Source organism: Acanthochromis polyacanthus, chromosome 3 (genome assembly GCF_021347895.1).
Source record: "Acanthochromis polyacanthus isolate Apoly-LR-REF ecotype Palm Island chromosome 3, KAUST_Apoly_ChrSc, whole genome shotgun sequence".
Classification (NCBI taxonomy): domain Eukaryota; kingdom Metazoa; phylum Chordata; class Actinopteri; family Pomacentridae; genus Acanthochromis; species Acanthochromis polyacanthus.
In genome coordinates this window covers 29275714-29296093 of record NC_067115.1, presented here as the reverse complement: position 1 = coordinate 29296093, position 20380 = coordinate 29275714, and the positions used below count along the sequence as shown (strand labels likewise).

The 20380-nt window shown below is 41.7% G+C and overlaps 1 protein-coding gene across 1 annotated transcript in view; it reads right to left on the bottom strand.

The window, feature by feature from the left end:
• Window positions 1-492: 492 nt before the first annotated feature.
• The window catches only part of cntln (centlein, centrosomal protein), a 90251-nt gene continuing 70363 nt past the window's right edge, over window positions 493-20380 (bottom strand). Inside the window, exons 25-27 of the mRNA XM_051945974.1 lie at window positions 16428-16625; window positions 11584-11658; window positions 493-1349 (exon numbers count right to left, since the gene is read on the bottom strand). Of these exons, the coding sequence (XP_051801934.1) occupies window positions 1239-1349; window positions 11584-11658; window positions 16428-16625 (384 nt within the window). The 3' untranslated portion in view covers window positions 493-1238. The remainder of the gene's footprint in view (window positions 1350-11583; window positions 11659-16427; window positions 16626-20380) is intronic.

Here is a 20380-nt window from a genome sequence, read left to right as displayed (position 1 = left end):
AGGAAAACAAAAGCCGACAGAGGTAAAGAGGAAAAAAAGAAGGGAGTGATTTGAAAGGAGTAGTGTGGGATCTCCTGAGTGTGATGCCAGCTCAAGGACAGAGGAGACCAGGATCATGGTTTAATATTCTAAATGAATAACAACAGAGGGAGGAAAAGGGAAACAGATAAAAGGGATTGGAGGTAGCTGTGTCAAGGATGGAACCATTCCTCTGATGCACCACCGCTCTGTATGTGTGTGCTCATCCGAACCCTTATTAATGATGTCAACAGCGGGGGTCACTTGTTACAGACAGGAACCATGCCAACAGGCAGCTGTCAATCATGTCAGAGGTGTGAGAACCCTGCTGCCCTGCAGAGTGTCCGCCATCACCATCACACACTGACTGACAGTCCTTTGAGCTGCTGGAACGAGCAAAATATGAGAGAACATTTAGACATGGTGATAAAAATCAAAGCAATTCAACAGTCTTTAAAGGACAGAAGGCAGAAATAAGTCAAATGAGCTTTTATTTGGATATTAAAAGGGTTTTTTTTAATTAAAAAGCAGCTGTCATTTAACATAAATTATCAACAGAAAAAATGAACAGAGGAAGTCACCAATCTTCACCATCTATAAAGTTAACATACTTCAAAAATAAATACACGCAGTGGATTTGAAAATATGAAACAATTGTTGGCTTCAATCACTGAACAGGATCTCGAAGAGCAGTTTGCTAAATAGATTTAACCTTTTTCGGCGGATATTCTGTTCTGAGCTGCACTGGACTTTCTCAAAGTGTTGACTTGGCATTGCGAGGTCAAATCTCTGCACCCTAAGGTCCTCGAGGTGCCAAATAAATTAGGAGAGGAGATAAAAGAAAGTAAAAAAAGAAAAGAAAGAAAAAGCGTGTAACTTTAACATTAGTGTAAGCATTTGCCTTATCACCCCAGGTCTGCAGTGAGAGTGGAGGAGAGCGGCTGCCCTGTAAATTAGCTTGGCACTAAAGGGCCTGTCTGATAGACATAGTGCAGTGAGTGCTAACACAGATGTCGAGGGCTCATTTACAAAAGCCGGGGTGCTGTGTTGAGCCTGTGGCCTAGAGTGAGTCGACAGTGCTTTTCTCACAAATATTGGTTCTGCTGCCCCGGCTCAGCTTGGCTCAGCCCAGCTCCCACTGAGTGGGAACTGGGGAGGGAGAGAAAAAGGGAGGGAGAAAAAGAAGAGGATGACAGTTTTCCCAGCCTCAGCCCAGGGAGTCAGGCTTTTTCGCTGACTGGTGTTGCGAGCGTGGCCAGCTCTTCTGTCAGCACTTTCCTCTCCTTCATCTTCACGCGCACAGCCTCCATTAGCTGGCCAGCAGAGGGGATCTGCAGGGGAGGGGAGGATAGGAAAAGGGTGTGGGGGTGGAAGGGGTTAGAGAAAACGAGGAAAACACATAAATGCACAACTACTTTAAAAAAAAAAAAATCTGATTTTTGACACCTGGCAGCTTTTCAGAGAGCCTGTTTGCTGTTTTGTGAAACTAGCGAACCCCAGATGGGGCCTTAGGACTTGTGAAACTTCAGTGGGACAATTCACGTTGAGTGTTTTGACAAGGCAATTCACAAAGCTGGCTACATAGCAGCAGTTTCAAAGCCTAATTACACAACTCACTTTTCCTAAGTTTCCATGTTTGTTCAGTGATCATGCATGATTCTTGAATATTAAGTCAAATGGTCAGTCTCATGTGTATGTCTGACATTGTAATTGTTTCTCCAGTCCATACTGGCAGATGGAAGATCCCTGATCTTGCATTGGAATTGTGTCAGAAATGTTATTCTCATTTCCAATGTGGGAGTAGGAAGAACTACAGCAGCAAAAATGTGTTAATATACACTACCAGTGAAAACTTAGAACGCTCCAATTTTCCCAGTTTTTAATTGAAATTCAAGTAGTTCAAGTCCAATGAATAGCTTGAAATGGTACAAAGGTAAGAGGTGAACTGCCAGAGGTTAAACAAAAAGGAAAGGTTATCCAAAACTGAAAAATAATGGACATTTCAGAATTATACAAAACATGTACTTTTCAGGGAACAAGAAATGGGTTAACATCTTAAAGCTGTTCTGCAGCAGTGGATGTTGTTCAAGCCTTGAAAGCTGGTGCTACCAAATCCTACAGGTGTCCCAACTTTTCTTGATTACTTACAACCCCCTCTGTCTGCATAAATGTAGTGTGGGAACACATTGTGGCACCAAACCCTCCAGAGCATTATTTGAACAGTACAGTACTGCAGAAAGTAGTGTGTTGCTATAAAAATGGTGAGGAAAAGGCAATTAACAATAGAAGAGAGACACACCATCAAAACACTTAAAAATGGAGGTCTTTCCTACTACAAAAACTGAGAAGAAAGCCAAGGTGTCAGTGAGTACAGTTTTCTTCACCATCAAAAGGCTCAGAAACTGAAGAAACTCTGACAGGAAGAGGTCTGGAAGACCAAAAGCCACAAAAGAATCAGAAGACAAATTTCTGTGAGTCAACAGCTTGGTGATAGGAGCTCACAGGACAACAGCTTCAAGCACAGCTTAATAATGATCGTAGTAAGAAGTCTCTGTTTCAGCTGTGAAGAGAAGACTTGGAGTTGCAGGTTTGACAGGTGGAGTTGCAGCAAGAAAGTCATGGCTAAGACGTCAGAATAACAAAAAGAATCTTCCATGGGCCATGAAAGTCCCAAACGGACTACTGAAGACTGGAAGAAGGTATTATGGACTGATGAATCAAAATATGAAAGCTTTGATTCATCATGCAAGATTTTTGTACGCCGTTGTTTAGGAGAAATGATGGTTCCTCAGTGTGTGACATCAACTGTCAAACATAGGAGGAGGAAGTGTGACGGTCTGGAGCTGTTTTGTTGGATCCAGGGTCGGTGACTTGTACAGAGTGAGAGGAACCCTGAACCAAAACGGCTACCACAGCATTCTGCAGCACCATGCAGGACCCTCTGGTATGTTCATACTTGATACAGCAAGATAATGACCCAAAACATAAGACCAAGCTATGCCAGAACTACCTTAGGAAAAAAGAACAATACGATAAGCTTGAAAACATGGAGTGTCAGCACAGTCTCCAGACTTGAATGACATGGAGCTGGCATGAACTGGACAGAAGAGTGAACGCAAAGCACCTACAAGAACCACACGTTTATGGAAATTTGTGCAACAGAGTTGGGAAGAACTTTCTGAAGAATATTTGATTTCCATTGTAGAACGAATGAATAATGTGTGTGTTCAGCTGTTCTATCTGCCAAAGGAGGCTACTTCGATGAGTCAAAAGTTTAGAATACATTTTGGTTTCTAAATTGATTTTTTTTAAACTTCATTTGTTTATTTGTTCTATGCTTCCATTTCAGAGTACAATGAGACATTAACATGCTTAATTTTCTATTAAAAAAAACTAGAAAATTTGGAGTGTTCTAAAATTTTTGACTGGTAGTGTACATAAAAGCATGTAAGTAGTATTTTGAGAGAGATTTAGAAAAGAAAAAAAAAGTGAATCTGTCCTATATATGTCGAAAATGGAAGCCACTGCTTTGTTTTCATGAGGTTGAAGACAAACTCCACATTCCCCAGAAGCACAAGTTGATCACTTCTTAGCAGAAGTGCCTAAAGGCATAATTAACATCACTGGGAACATTTACATTATTGTTTGTCGTGTGTTTTCACTGGACTGCATCTATACTGGGAAATTAAGAGGATGAGAACTGATGTCCCTTAAATCATACAGGATTACAAAGGTTGAACATGAAGGAATTTCCTAAAAATGTTTGCTTAATCATCATGGAATTGCTGGGAAAGAGATAATAAAGAGGGTGCAGGTCTCTCCTCAGAGTTCTGGCTAATTTTGTTTTTGTTCTGAATCGACACAAGGATTTTATGGTCATTAGGGCGCCTGATCAAAGGCAGGCATTCATACTGTATCACCCATAAATAATCTCCTCAAGTTATGAGCTACTTTTTACAAGCCCCCCTTTTTTGAGCACCGGAAACAAATAATTTCCCTGAGCAGTTCACCAAGTCACATGGCATGAGATGAGAAGTGGACAGGCCTAGATGAAAACACCAACCTTGATATCATGGTTTCTGTTAGTTTGTATTTTATAAAACAGAATGTGAAACCATGAGCCAACGAACTAAACACACAAAGCGCTTCAACAAACTCAAATGTTCAACACTGCATCGGGGAATATGAAATAACATGCTGGAATAAAGTCTAGCAGTGACGTGTTTTAAGGACAGGAAAGATGTGATTTCAAACTATCACTTACACACACCTACACACACACACACCTACTCCCAGAGTCCTCCTGCCCCTCGATACCTTGTGTTCTTCATTAAAGGTAACAGGAGCAGGGAACACAAGGCCGGAAGTATGTGTGAAAGTGTGAGTGTGAGTGCGCACTTGTGCAGTTGGGAGCCGGTTCCAGCATCACTGGATGCATCAAACACAGCACTATTCCTCAGAGAACAACCACACTGAAGTAACTGCTGAGACATCTCCCTCTGCCTCTGTCCTCCAGGGAGAGTTCACTCTTTCTGTCTCACACACATACACACATTTTCCAATCAGCTAATTGCACTTAGAGCCACTAACTATGCAAACAAACTCACTAAAATAGAGACACAGCCCCAACACAAGGCTCTATGGGACAGCCAAGTCGGAGATGGGATCATTAAAAGTCCCAAAATGGGAATATGGGTAAACAACCCTAACAGGTAAACATGATTTAGATAAACCTAACAGGAGGGAGATTTAAGTCTCAAACAAAGTCTGCGTACTTTCAGCTCCTTCTTTTTTTAAAGTGTCTATGAATATTGGATATTGGACAAACAACAGGTAATATGCAGAAGAGAGATACAACAAAGATTATCATTTAGGCTTAAATCAGTTTTGTTCTGTTAATTCCTTCACGAGAAATAAAAAGCACATAAAGTTCATCATAGCTGCATGACAGAATAAACATGAAGCTCCGCTAGAGTTTATATAATGAATGTTACCGTGTACGGTGAGAGAATCTTTCAGTCTCTTGGTTGATGGATATTGCATTACATTCGATTAAAATGCGTCTTGTCCTGATTAATCTCCTTATGATTAGCTTCTTACATCAGCAGATTGTGGTAAAGGAAACACAAACACTCACACACAAGCTCACAAATGGGATAAGCAGGACTATCATTCCCTTTCATCTAACTGCCACATTGGCTGGGGACAGATACCCTGCAGGATGGTTGGAGGTAAGCTGTGATGCAGCTGCTCTACTGGATCCCCTGGGCTGCTTAAGGCAGTGTTAAGAACTGGCACTAATGTTATGCTACAGTTGATTTAGCTGGGCCCCTGTCCCCTTTGGCAGAGCTAGCTAGGACCAGCATCAGCGCTAAGCAACACAACCGCTGTTTTGCAAGAGGCCCTGTCCCCTTTGGCAACACCAAAATAGCTACTGTAGCATTAAGCCATGTTAACTCACACCTATTACTATTCAACAGGCCCTGCAGAGCAGACCTTTTGTCTAGGTATGATTTCACGAACATGTTTCAGAAGTGAACTGACGTGTAAAGCCACTGACACTGACAAGTGTGTGTGTATGTGTGTGTGTGTCTACAGCAACACACACACAGACATACATTTATAAATATATATATATATATATATTTATATATAAATATATATAAATGTGTATGTGTGTGTGTGAATACAAGGACAGGAGCTGCAAGCAAAAGGTGTTTTTATGAGCCAATTAAATGACATTGCTATTCTACAGCCTGGGGCACACCTCAAGGCAAGGAGCAGCTCAAAGTTGCAGCACTCCAGTGACCATTGTCTGGTCGTGGCATTACACACAAGAACTTTTTTTTCATAAAAGATCGATCATTCCAGCTCTTTTGTCTTCTCCCTCAGAACGGGTTAGCACAATTATTTCCAAGGGCCCAATTTGTGAGTAGTTGTAGAGAATGAGTCAGGCTGCTGGATATCTAAATGAGTAAGAATGAGGAGGGAGGGGGAATCAGAGAGTCAAAAGAGATATAAGAGGCTACATCTGTGAGTACTAAAAAAATTGTGTTTCTTCTCAGCTTTTTAATGGCCAATGTACCTGTTAACAGTTATGTAAAAATTAGGTAGATGCTGCTTAAGCCAGGACTCCATAAAAAAAAGCAACATTTAGGCCTTTAAAAGTCTTACGGGAGTGCTACATTATGACCATACAAAATGTCAGAATTAACTGGTATAATCTCAGGGTTTTCAAAAGGATAAAAGATAGCTGCGATAAATCTTTGTCCCTGGCTAGTTAGTCATCTCCAATCTAGGCCACTAGTCAAGGTAAGGGAGAAGTAGTTACAGTAGTTTTATCACAGAGGGGGAAAAACAGCTCTTTGATCTTTGATCTTCTCACTTTTGTTTGAAAATCAAATTTATCAAACGGGGGAATAACAACAACAACAACATGATAAATAGATTAAAAAAAGCACAAAGGCACCATACTAAAAAGTCTTGCATTTGATTATCTCCAATAATGAATATGTCACATTTGCAAAGAGGGGCTCAGGTAAGAAAATCACTAAAGCACCGACAAGCCTATTCTCTAGCTCTTCTTCGTAATTACCTACCCCTGCAGCACAGCAGATCCCTCTCTTTTCTCCCCTTTAGGCCACTAGAGACTGATATGAAAGGGAATTGGACACTTGGGGCCACAAATACTGTAATTAAAAATCTCTCCTTTTCTTGATACGTTGTTTGGAAACATCACTTCGGTGTGCAACATGCATTTGTTAGGGATCTGACCTAAATACACCCTAGATTAAACACAGGAAAGCACCGGGTCTTTGTTTCAGGTTCCTACTCATTAGGTGTGAAAATGAGGTGATTCAGGCATGATGGGGGTATAAATATAGAAAGGTGATATCCATACAAAAGAGATGCAACCTTTAGGTAGAATTCAGCAATCAAGAACATAACAACTTAACAGTACGGCTCATTGACCAAGGTAATGTACTGGGAAGCAGTTACAGTCAACAAAAGTGGCTGTGCTGGCGGCAAACTGTCACATACAGAGCAAACAGCAGCCCAGATGTATTGCTTTTCAATATTTGTTTGGTGACATACAGGAAATCGACACATCTAGTCATTTATTCAGTCAGGAAATGTCCACTTTTATCATTAACTCTCTTTCTGTGCTGACTTAAAGAGTCCACTGTGTTCCACAGGACTACTATTGGGTGCAAGCAGACTGGCACCAAAACAGCAACATGCATCAAGGAAAACAAAAAAGATCATTCACATGTTCTACCAACCTCGATCAGAGTCATCTGTTGGAAAATGTTATGTGCAATACTGTAGCTTGCCTTAATGACTAAGGACCAATAAGCTGAATCTGCGCTTGTTATTTCTCTCAAATGCAAGCAGAACGTACCAAAAAAAGGGCGCTCTTGATATTAACAATTATAACACCAGTTCTTCTCTTGGGAACCTCCTCCCAGTCCCAACCACTGTTGCAGTGACATATTTATAGTACAAAGGCTTGGCTCAAGTCCCCTCCACACACATACAAACACACTTACAGAGACAAAAAAAGAGTGGCTGATTTAATTAGCTCAATCATTAAACGAGGCTTAATTAGAGTCACTTTCCTTCAGAGAGAAGTGTAGGACTCGAAGCTGTTCCTTGTCATTACAGAGGCATAATGAGCCACACAACACAACACACTACCCCTCACCCTCACAGTGCCAACAATAGAAAAGTTTCTTTGCACATCAGCACTGTAAGGCAACGGAGTCACTGATATGTTTAAAACCAAGGGTTAATGATGTAATGCCCCAAGGACGTACCAATATGCTGAGAAGCTTTGGCAAGACGTGACATGAACAAAGTCTGCTATTTAATACCATTTACCACTGTAGAAAGGAGCTACAGCAAAACCCTCCCTAAAGTTTGATAAGGGTTTGAAATTACAGGAATTATTTCAGCCCTGGAGACTATCCATAAACGCCTTTGATGTTTTATAACAAGTCCAGTCCAGATTGGTCCAGCCTGCCTCTACCACTGTCTTAATGTAATGTTCACCTGCTTGTTATAGCTGGGAGGCTGATAAGAAGTGATGCTTGTACGTCTCCCCTGGGTGTGATTGTGAGGTAAATATTAGCAGGCCCTCAGCGCCACCCCATACCAGTAAACCAAACCACTGTCCTCTCATAAAGAAATCAACAGAGTCAATGACTTTTTAAATGTTATTATGCTGTCATGAGGCTTGAGATAGGTATGTGTGTGTACAAAATGAGTCTGAAAAATGATCTGGAGGGAACGTGTGTGTTTGCGTGCATGTGCACTCGCTTGCATGCATATGCTCCTCCTGTTCATTATTGGCCAGCAGCAGAAGCCAGTCATTTCCCTGTCTTCATAAAGACTTGGCCCATTAAATTCTACCTCCAGTCAATAATTAGGACTCCACAAATAAACCAAAGGCAATTAAATCAATGCTTCCCCGGGCCGGTGCCTGGACCCCATGGCCCACATGGACACTCCATCTTCACTGCTGGCCTTATTCATGGTAGGTTGCGGTGGAGCCATACAGTACACCCCCTGGCCTGCTCATGATTATTAGATAGCATCGTCCCTTGATTCTGGCTATGGAGCGCTGCTTATGGTGGCTCTCTACTGAGAGGCATAGGGTTTGATTTCATTAACTCACCAGTGGAGGTGAGAGACGAGGAAATGAATGCAATGTTTCATTTCATTTTGAGTGGACATGTGGGGCAGCGGTGTGGGGGCTCCAGAAATCTATGGCACTTCTTTGGCATGAAGGGAAAGTAATCCTGCACATAAAACATCACATATCTTCAAGTCCGCAACTTAAAGTTTGCAAGTATGTTGCGGATGTCTCTCTTTTCTTGTTATGCTGACATGTGGCAGCACATGACAGTGATTGCGAACAATGGTCCAAACACACAGAGACACAGATACTGTACACACACCTCTCATGAGCCATTTCGCGTCTGCAAACACACACAGACACACACAGACACACACGCGTGCAGTGTGAGTGATGGGTTTGCTATTGACAGGGCCACTGAGATAATAAAGTGCTGTCCCACTGGCAGCTCCATTAGGCACTGACAGTGACAAGATGAGTCTGTCGTGAGTGTGAACGTACACACAAATATGTACACATTTCCAGACATACACGCGCACAGATGGACACATCCTCATCCTCTTTCAGTGACAGCCAGCCAGTTAAGGACATGGATCTCTCTCATCTTTCCTTTCACTGGGTCTATTTCTGTCTCTGTGTCTTTTTATCCAAAGAAGAGAGGGTGAGTGCAGCTCCGGGTAAGATCATATCACTATTAGGGGAGTGTGTTATTAGTGTCACAGGCAGGGTGACAGGCCAGGCCATTCCACTTCACAGATGTTCTGCTTGGTGAGCCTTTCATAAGCTATGACAGATAGTAGAGAAACCAAGGGGGTTCAGTATGAGAGTTCTTCAAGTGCGCTCACTAGAAAATGTTGGCTTCTCAGCATCAGCCTGCACATAGCATAGGCACCTAATCACAGTGGTCTTAAATACAGAAAATTAGGAGATCTACCTCATTAACCAGCAGCAAGAATCCTTATAGAGATTTCCTCTGTTCTCTTAGCATGTGAGACGCCCCCAGAAAAAGACAAAAATACAAAAAAGACAGAGCTTGTTGTCCACTTGATATGACAATATGCTTTTAAAAATCAGACAGTGAGAGGAAACTGCCAGATAGAGAGGAGAGAAGAAAATTATAAATAAATAAATAAACAAAAAACAAAACAAGATGGACTTGAAAGGGGATAGAAAAAGTCTGTTTCAGTGAAGGGGGATGACTGCGGTGGTCCCAGCGGTCCCCACAGGGACCTGGGGGCGAGTCTCAGCCTTGTCATACTCCGCTCTTCTCCTCCTCCACTCTGCACACCAGCGCCAGCCCCCCCTCCACCACCCCTGTTCTGCCCACGGAAAACGTCGATAGCAGGCTGCCGGTGCCGAGGTCTCTGGTGGACACTAGCTCATTCTCCCGGCATCGACAGGCCCGCCAAATCAATATTTAGTTCCCCACTAACAAGCTGCCTCGGGGTCTGAGCCAGAGAGAGAGAGTAAGAAAGAGAGGGAGAGTGAGAGAGAGAGGAATGCGGGACAGTGGAGGATGGCAGAGAGACAGAGCAGGGACTGAGAGCTGTCCAGCTAGAAGGGAAAAACATGGATTCAGTAGAGTGTTGTGTGTGTGTTAGTGTGGGAGGGGGAGAGGAAGGTGGAAAGGTCAGAAGAAGATCTGGGGAACAAGAGAACAGTGTCTGGTGTGTGTCGTGGTGCGGAGGCGACGCATGAGTGCCTGCGGCAGCCGCTGACAAGAACACAGACAAGACACACATACATACTCGACACTCTCAATCATACACATATCACAGCGAGCAGACGTTGACAGCACTCGAGCAAAGCTCCAGCAGAGCACTCACAGATGAGTGGCTGTGTGCACACAAAGACTCCAACACACAGTGAGGATGTAGTTGCTTTTCTTTGTTTTATCTTTTGCATCATTGTTTTTTTTTTCCAGAGCCTAGAGCAGGATCATTGGGGTGGGAACTAAAATTCATCCTCCATTTACTGTATTTGGGTGAAAGCAATACCCAAATTTTTCTGTACTGAAGACTGACAAAGCAGTGCCACATTATGCTAACCAGTATGGAAATGCCAACACAAAAATAAAGCCACTAGAAATCATGGTTCCCTCCAGCTGCACAAAAAATAAAATTATAAAGCATATTATTTTTTTATAGGTAGACTGACAGGATAATATTGTCATTCAACCCTAAAACTGATCTCAAGGTTTAAATAAACAATGATGAAACTCAATTAGAAAACCAAAAAATAATGTCACAAAATAAATTTTAGGTATTGCACAAATAACATTAAAAAACTAACTCTTGGCAGTAATAACTTTGCGCACAGTTTAACCATAAATATATATCAGCATTTATCCATTTATCTGTGTAGAATTTCAATAATGCTCATCCTTAGAGCTTAGTTTACTACAGAAGAAACCTACTGGATGAGAGAAGAAATGTCTTCAGGAACCATAAAGTGAAGTCTAGCTGTCTTTTTACTGAAGTGCTTATGATTTCTAAGTCCCATCTTTTACCAAAATAATGCACAGTTTAGGCAAATACACTTTATTCTATAGGAAAAGGGTTTCATTGTGTTTGGGATGAAATAGGTTAACATAGCTGCACCGTATTAGACTGTATTAACAATTAGCACTTCTGTCATGTCTGCTCTCCCTGCTGCATGATACTTAAAAAAGAAGACCTGCTCCGCCTCCTGGTAATGGCCAGTTCTATTAATGCAGTGACAACCAATTATATTCTTTACTAAAATAAAGCAAATACAATAAAGTTCCAGTTGTAATTAAAATCTTAAGGGAAATAAAGTTAGTGCGTGTTTTTGCATATCTTCACAAAATGCACTTTTTTTTTTTAGAGTGCCACAGTGCTGCATTCAAATGGCTGTGCAGGAATGAGTAGATTATATCATCATTACTGCAGGTGGGTGAGTCTGACCTTCTGTTGGAGGATGCGGTTTAGGTTGTCCAGCCACTCCTGGTCTCTGTGACTCTGTAAGTAGGCTGCAGTCCCCTGCAAGAAAAACAGCAAATACATATCAATGCATTCAAATGACAGGGGAGTGAAACAGACACACAGAGATGGAGAATCATTCAGATTTTTAGAGAAAATACTTTCAATAAATCATAGGACAATTTTTTCAGTGGATAAGTTGTACAAAAATGTCAATTCAATCATCATCAAAGTATGAGGTTTGTAAAGAGAACACGCTACAGTATCTTAACGCTGGCCTCTTCAAATCTGCTGCTAAAGGGCAGAAATGTAGCATCACACCAGCCAGGACCTTGAAGAAGCTCTCTGGAGACTCAATGGCAGGATACGCCGGTATACCTTTGCATACTACTTGTGTATAAAGACCTAATAGAGTTGTAGCCTTGTTACTGCTAATTGGGGCGAGGAGCGGCTGTGTGGCCATGGACACCTCAGCACTAATGTGATACCTCCTCACTTCAACCCCGACTGTTGCTACTGGAAATGATGTGACGAGCCTTGTTCTGCCTCACTGGGAAACAGGAAGGGCAGGAGAGGAAAAGTGTGAGTGAGTAAGGGATTGAGTGAGTGTGTGTGTGTGTGTTAAACAGAATGGAGAACCTACTGGCACAAACCTGTGAAGTCTGAGGTGGCTTCTAAACAATAATACAAGCTTGCAAAGGGGCTCACGCAAACTTTATATGAACGGCAATTACATTTGCTTCAGGTGATGATTACACAGCATCCATAGCACTATTGATATGAGCGTCTGTGTTTTTCTTCAGCTGAGAATAAATTGGCATTTAAATAATCAGCTACTTAAATGACGTGTTTTGAATCATTGCCACCTCTTATCTAAAGCAGTCAACTACACGCATATTCCCAATGAGATGTGGTTTTTTTTGTGAATGAGAGGGCTGAAAGGACTTTTCTATACATAAGTCACATCTCACCACACATTACCTGTGCAACTCTGACCATGTCATAGTATGCATGACGAAAGACTGCAAGAACCCAATTCACACGTCTGGAGAGGTGGCATTTGGATTAAGTATGTGCCTCTGCATGTTGTTCCCCAGCTGTCTGCTCCCCGCTATATATAAGCTTTGGTGAGTAGCAGCAGTGCTAGATTGCCTAATTAGAGAATGATGCTTGAGTAACTGAGAACTAGATAAAGAGCAAGGTCGGAGCAAGTGTGTGGTTATATTAATGAGAGAGAAAAGGAACTGAGACAGAGAGGCCTTTTTGTGACTGCTACTTTGAAACTTCTCACAACACGGGTGAACACGGTGTTTAAAAGACTGTACATGCACAAGAGTGAGAGTGCTTGTCCACCCTTGGTAGAAATATAACGAAGCACTGACCCTCCATCTTACATTAGGTGCAAAACAAACTGGCCTGGCAATTATAACCTTATTACATCTGGATCATTAACTCAACAACAAGTTACCCAGGGAGCCGGGAGCTGCTTGGGCCTTTCTGGTGCTCTGTTGCCCTCTATGGAATGGACAGAGGCAAATAACAGTAAGCAGCGTGATACAAGTGAAAAAATATGGGTTAAGTGGGCATGTTTGAGCACACTTACAATCCTTTCTGGTGTGCATGTAGAAACAATCTTTGGTGTGTTTGTGTAGTGGAGTAGCTGTAAGTGATTTGTGAAAGATTTGAATATTAATTAATAAATACAACTACACACAAAACACATCAAGTCTCTATTCAAATGGGATCATTTTAGAACAAAGGTGCTCTAATTTCTGTGATATGTTGTCAATAGCCATCATCATCCTTCAGGGTTGAAAAATGAATTGAACTGGCAAAAATTGCAGTTCCTCAGAGGGCCACTTAAGGCTGGCTTCAAATATGAGTCTATCCCAATAGACCCACATGTTGAAATGCCAAATTTTTAAGAAGAAAAAAACATGTTACGGTCTGATACGCAAATCGGTTTGGGTCTATAAGTGATTTCCCAGTTAATGATGACTGTGTGTGAAGGAAACCTTCATATATACTACCGTTCAAAAGTTTGGGGTCACTTACAAATGTCCTTATTTTTGAAGGAAAAGCTGTTTTTTTTCCAATTTTTCAAAATCCAGTCTAGACATTGTTAATGTGTTAAATGATTATTCGAGCTGGAAACGGCTGATTTTTAATGGAATATCTCCATAGGGGTACAGAGGAACATTTCCAGCAACCATCACTCCTGTGTTCTAATGCTACATTGTGTTAGCTAATGGTGTTGAAAGGCTAATTGATGATTAGAAAACCCTTGTGCAGTTATGTTAGCACATGAATAAAAGTGTGAGTTTTCATGGAAAACATGAAATTGTCTGGGTGACCCCAAACCTTTGAACAGTAGGGCACCTCACCCATTCAAGATGTATTAAGGCTTAATGTAGCACATAATTAAAGGAACTGGCCAGCTTAGGTGACAGGTGGGTGCCATCACAGGACAGTCCATGGCCCAGAAATATGTCATCCACGTCTCAGCTTCACTCACCCTTTACCTCTCTGCTCAGTTTTGGATTAGCTGGGAGTCAAGAGGAGACAGCACTCTGAAGATGGCGATGACTGGAGTCACCACACTAAACTTCAAAACTCCTGTCAAGGAAGCCTTAACATGATGATGGGTGACTTTGGGAGGCTTTGTTAATTTTTATAAACAGTCAATAATAAGTAAATAATCAAAAACAGGCCAGTCAAAATGGCATTTATGTTAAGTAAAAAGCATTTCAGTAAAGTCTTTTTTCTTGCATCTTTTTATTTTTGGAAGAAAAGATCAACAAGCTAAGACTAAAGCTCTGGAGGACAGAAAACATGTAGCCTTTGGAAAAGATGGTTGTCATTACATGAAGGTCATCTATTACCAAAATACTTCTAAAATATAACCAAGACCAGGAATAATTCATTTAAAAATTCTGATAAGCCTGAAATTCAAAAATGCATTGATTTCAAAACCAAGCACCAGAGCCCTACAATGTTCGAAACTTCTGCAAATATTCTTGACGTGTGGCACCTGCCAAACTAAAGGAAAGAAAGTATGCTGGCAATGCGGTATTCTCATTTAAAAGTAAAAGAGAAAAGTAAAAGCAATCCCGCTGAGCCTTGAACTCTCATTCAGCACACTGGTATCGCACAACCAAGTGAATAAATGAATATGCTTGCAATGCGTTGGACTTGTTGAAGACTGCTGGGACACCCTAACAAACTCGTGTGACGTTCTCAAGTTGAGCGAAAAACACACAATCTACAAAGATCATACAGAAGTGCCTCATATTTTTTGAGGGACGAGTTCAGATAAATCGCAGCTCTGAAACAAATAACATGAAGTTCGGCTCTGACAAAACTCCAAGTAATTTTCAATGCTGTATCATATATAGGGCTGAGATCAGACTGCAGGTAATTATATCGTGTAAATGCATGTTTTAATCATCACAAGTACATATCCATACCCCTAAAGTATTTGACTGATTTAACCCTGAGGTACCCCCATCCCAAGCTGGCATCTCCTCCTATGTAAAAAATCCTTGTGTACAATGTATTTTTTTCCCGTTACAAGCAACATTCATGCACAGGTCTGTCTACTTCAGAGTAGCCTGTTGACATAACGCCCTATCCTTCACCATCAACCAAATCCCTAATCCCAAACCTAAATTAATAGTAACCTTAACCTTGAAAACCAAGTTGTAACCTTCAACCTTCTTTGGCGAGGATGGACCGAAAAGATAAACATGCTGCTGTTAAGCCACTAAGTAGCCCATCATTAACGGCCATTAGTACAACAGAGGAAATATGTGGTGAGGAGATGGGAGTGATTTTACCCAGAGAGGTTTCAGCTCCGATGAGGGGACTTTTTGTCAAGTGAGAAACTGTTCCCTGTCATCTCCTGGGTGGAGCTGTGCTGCAAAAGGCTAAAATTGGTTTCAAGTGTGAGTAAGTGCCTGGTGTGCCCTCTCTCATCTTGTGATAGATGGAGGGAAGCCCCCAGGGATGTGAGGCTGATTGTAACATGGAGTTGTTAATTGATGACGTGGCTGGGTATGATCTATGGCAGAGAGGAGGGCCAACCAAGTTGGAAAAGAACAGACTTTTGCAAGTGGCCAACCGTCAACAGCAAGAATTTTCAGTTAGTTCAATGACTACTTTCACCTGAAAGAAAAAAAAAGTGGTACTTACTCAACTTGCGCCATATTAAATCTTATATTAAGCTGACAGGTGCAGCAGGTGTTGACAGGTTTTTTATCTTGTCTAGATCACGAACGTTGGCTTTAAACATGGTGCCACATCCTTCTCTGCTACTTCCCAACTTATTAGTGACACGTCTTGGTGCTTGTTCCACTTTTACAAAAGTGCTGTTCAGTAGTGCTTACTTGCCCACATCTATCCAAACCTCAATAACAGAACTTCAGACAAAGAGAGATTTCCAGCAAGAATAAAGAATGGTAGACAGACACAGGTCAAATGAACGAAGGACAGGAGACTTCTGTTTCTCATGATTTCCTTCCTTTCACACCAATGGCAATCTAAAGTATATGTTCCCAGAGGATAGGGCAAAGTAGCTTCTTGGCACCAATATAATTTTACTTGACAAAGAAAACACCCAAAGCTACAAGCCAATACTGATGATATAACCCCTTTTTCAGTCATAGGTGCAATCATTAAAACACCAACCAAAAACTTTAATATGTTTTACAATTTACAGCACAGAAAATCTATTATAGGTATGTTTAGTGCTCTGGGCACAACATAAACTTGATATAGATCCTTAAGTTAGCTTTTGCATGAAATGTCGAACCACTGTCCCTTGGCCTTACCTGATCAGTTTCCATTATGTCGGCGAGATCATTCTCTGACATATTGAGGATGGAGGCAGCAATGGACTTGGCTTTGATCATGGACTTGGCTGAGAGGGCGCCCTTTGCTGCCACAGAGTTGGCCTGCCTCAACCTCCTCCTCTTCATCAACTGCTGCTTGACCTCTTGAACGTCTAAAAGTATTTCACTGGCCAAGGCCTGAAGGGGGAGGAGAAAAAGGAATAAAAAAAGAAGAGGATGATGAAATGGATGTAGAAAAACAAGAGGGATAGCTCTGCCTGGCAGATGAATAAATGAAATTGATCAAGCATGCGCCAGAGAGGCCTAGACATTATGGAGGAATATTGAGTTTGACACACTCAGATTCTCTTCGGTTTCGCCTCACGCTCCCTGTAGGAACGTGGACCTGAGGTGTTGCCCTGTCGATTGAAAGCCTGAGAGGAAACACAGCTTTGATATCAAACGCACCCCAAGTTTTGCTAAATTCTCCACAGACAGGGAATCATGCATCAGAGAGAGAAAGACAGAGAGCTACTGAAAATACAGCCATTCATTTATTTATTTGCTTTCTGAATGTCTTCACAGTACAACAGGGCAGCATAACACTGTTAATAATTAAGCTATGAGGGGCTGTTTCAAATGGTGCCGAGTGAATGGCAAGCCGAGACGAGGAAGGCTTGGATGGCACAGTTGTCGGGCACTAATGGGAGTTTGCTCTAAATACAGAGAGACAATTAAATGTTAAAACTGCCACTGTACACGAGAAGTCAATAAAGTAACTCCCCTTTGCTTCATTTTGAGCTTATTGATCGAGGCAATAATCTTCTGTATCATTTCCCTGTAAGCCCGCTGAAAAAGCTGACCTTGGAATAGGATGGTCAGATGAGGGAAAGCTAGAGACAGGAGAACTTGCAGTACACAAAACAAATAAAAAAAAACAAAACAAAGTACAACTTGCTCTTGAACGATTATAGCAAGCAAACAAGAAGTACAGTGCGTTTACCCATACACAGACATAAACACAAAACATACAAAACACTCAAAGGCATTTACCAGTAACTAGTTGCAATCACACAACGAACAACGTGAATAGCCGGCAGACATCTCCACTCCTCTCTCTCCAAGTACATGTATCAGGTGCAGTGCACAACCGGGTACTGTTCCCATAGAGCCGCTGAGTGTTTAGGACTATAGTATGGAACTGTAGACTATTAAAATGGTGAAAGATTATCCACGGAGACTGAGCAGTTGGCCCCAATTGCCTTTAACTTACACTTTTCGTAGACGGACTCACTGTGACCAACCTTCATTTTGTAAAGCGTCACTATCCTTCGACTTTTCAGGTGGGTATAAAGACAGAGTACATAAAAGACCATAACATCATCCTGTTTCCTGATAAGAGTAAGGCAAGTTAGGTCATTTAGGTGATTGTGAGAGTTGTGTTTACCCCTTTAGGAATAAATAGCTCAATAAACTAACAGTAGGAAATCCTATTCTTTTATTTACAGCCTAATAGATATTCACTGTTTAGAGGGTGACTTTATCACTCATTCTTCGGTCTGGGAGAGACGGTTGGAACGGTGAACACAAACACACAAGCTATTGAAACACCACACATGGAAAAGGTGTGTGTGCTAATAAACACACATGCACACACACTGCAGCCAGAGGGCCAATTTAGACAGGACGAGGATTAGGCATGGAGATGGGGATCAAATGAGCAGCTAAAAGATATCCTCTTTAATAACTAGCTACCTCTGAAATACTCTTCACACACATGAAACACGAAGGGCCATTCAAAAATATAAAGAGCAGAGCGGGGATGAGAAAACGCTTATTATCCAGGCACTGATGGAAAAAAAAACTGCTGTTAAGCAGTTATCCTATACCTACAAACCTGGTTAATTATGAAGCAACTTACACAGGTAGATGTGGCTTTCACAAATAAATGTGCTTTTACATCACTGGTGTAGGGTTCAGAATATTCAACTCAATTTCAGATATTTAAAGGAAAAACACCCATACATTCATATTTCTAAAAAATATATTACCCAAACTGTGGCCAGTATTGTGCTTCTCTGTAGGGATGACAAGCCAAAATATTCTTTGCACGAGACAATCTCCTCAGTGGTGTGAGTGTCGGTGTATTGTGGAGTAGTCACTACATGCAGGGCCACTGTTTAGCAGTTCAAGAGCAGTGCTTACAGCCTGGGCGTGTGCAGGGGCCAAAAGGGTTTGCTGGCACACAATAAAAAAAAATCTCCACACACAAACACATGCACACACCACATACAGGCACAAAGAACAAAAAAAACAAGCTCATAAAGAACAAACAGACACATCTATACACACAAACACACAATGTGCAGCCCTCCAGTCCTGATCAATACATGACAAGACTAAATCTCCTCCGGACGTCAGGCAGTCCAATCAAAGGGCTTGGTGTTCTTATAGGGGATCACAAGCAGCCAGGGGGAGACAAACAATGATGTGAATCCTCAGCAACAACACAATGGCCCCAACAGCTCAGGGTTATGGGAATGGAGGGGAAGAGTAATACAAGCATGAACTGTATTTCTATGCATGTGTATACGTCGTGAGCTTTTACATGTAGTGCAGTGTCTATTTTTAGTTTACATGCAGATTTACATGCATGTGGGCCGCCTTCGCTATATGAATGTGTATGGTGTGTAGCAGCCAATTTGCAAAGAAGGAAGCAAAAGGTTTAGCTGTGTGAAAGAAATCAGCGGTTGGGAAAGGAAGCAGAAGATAAAAACAAATCCTATCTTTCTCTAATTTTTCTGAGATCCAAGTGAGAATAACAACACTGGAATGGTTTCAATAACCCCTAACATCTCTGACTTGTGAGGTCAAAACAATGGAGAATGGCTACCGAACTATAATCTCGTACTGATTTATGTCTGTGCTGCAAAAATGCTGCCACCACTATCTATCTCTGGAAAGCCCTTCCTCCTTTGATAGCAGGTGTCACAAACTGAGCAGAAGAGATGGACATTCTTTATCAGTCTCTGGCAGACCACACACATAGACTGACACAGACACATAAACACACCTCTAGGTGATGGATTACGGCCTAGACAAAGACAACAGTGCCCATTCCAATGGGCACACAACATGGTCACAGTGGTGGTGTGTCTCCCATACATTAGAATAAGTGGACACATCATAATGGCACATACACACATTGTACACTTTCATTCATCCATCTATCCTCTGGCGCTTGATTTTTTTTCCAGTGGGGACATGTCCAGGGCATCCAGCAGACATCCTGATCAGATACCTGAACCATTTCAGCTGGTTCCTTTCAAAATGAAGAGAAGCAGCTCTACTATGACGTCTTTATTAGTAATCAAATGGCAAGATTTCATTCTTCATGAGTGTCGACTGAAATGTAATTTAAGAGCTTTGCTTTGACGGTAAGTGCCCTCTACACTACAATAGTATGTACATTGTAACAATGAACACCCCTCATTGTTTATTTCACTCTCCACCTGGATGCCTGCTGCTCAGGAGGTAGAGCAGGCTGTCCACTAATTGCAGAGATGGTGTTTTGACTACACATCAAATTATCCCGGTGGTTAGGCTAGTGTCTTGCAGAGGTGACAGAGAGGCCAGTTGTAAAGCAATTACAATTCTGAGGTCATCAAATTGATACTCTACTTCTTCGGAATACAGTCTGAGCTTGGCCACTCCCAAATTCCCAAAGAGACGTCCCATAAGACATCCTAGAATCCTAGGGAACATTGCCTCCTTTTTGAATATCAGCAGTTTATTGAACCATTGGCTCCTTGATGCTTGTCTGGAATGACTTAGTTCTTCGGTTGATGCCTTGACAAGTAAAGATGATCATCTGAATATAAATTACAAACATCTGCCTCCACAACTCATGTCTTGAACCAGCATGGTTGTAAGGTCATGGAGAACCCGGGCTT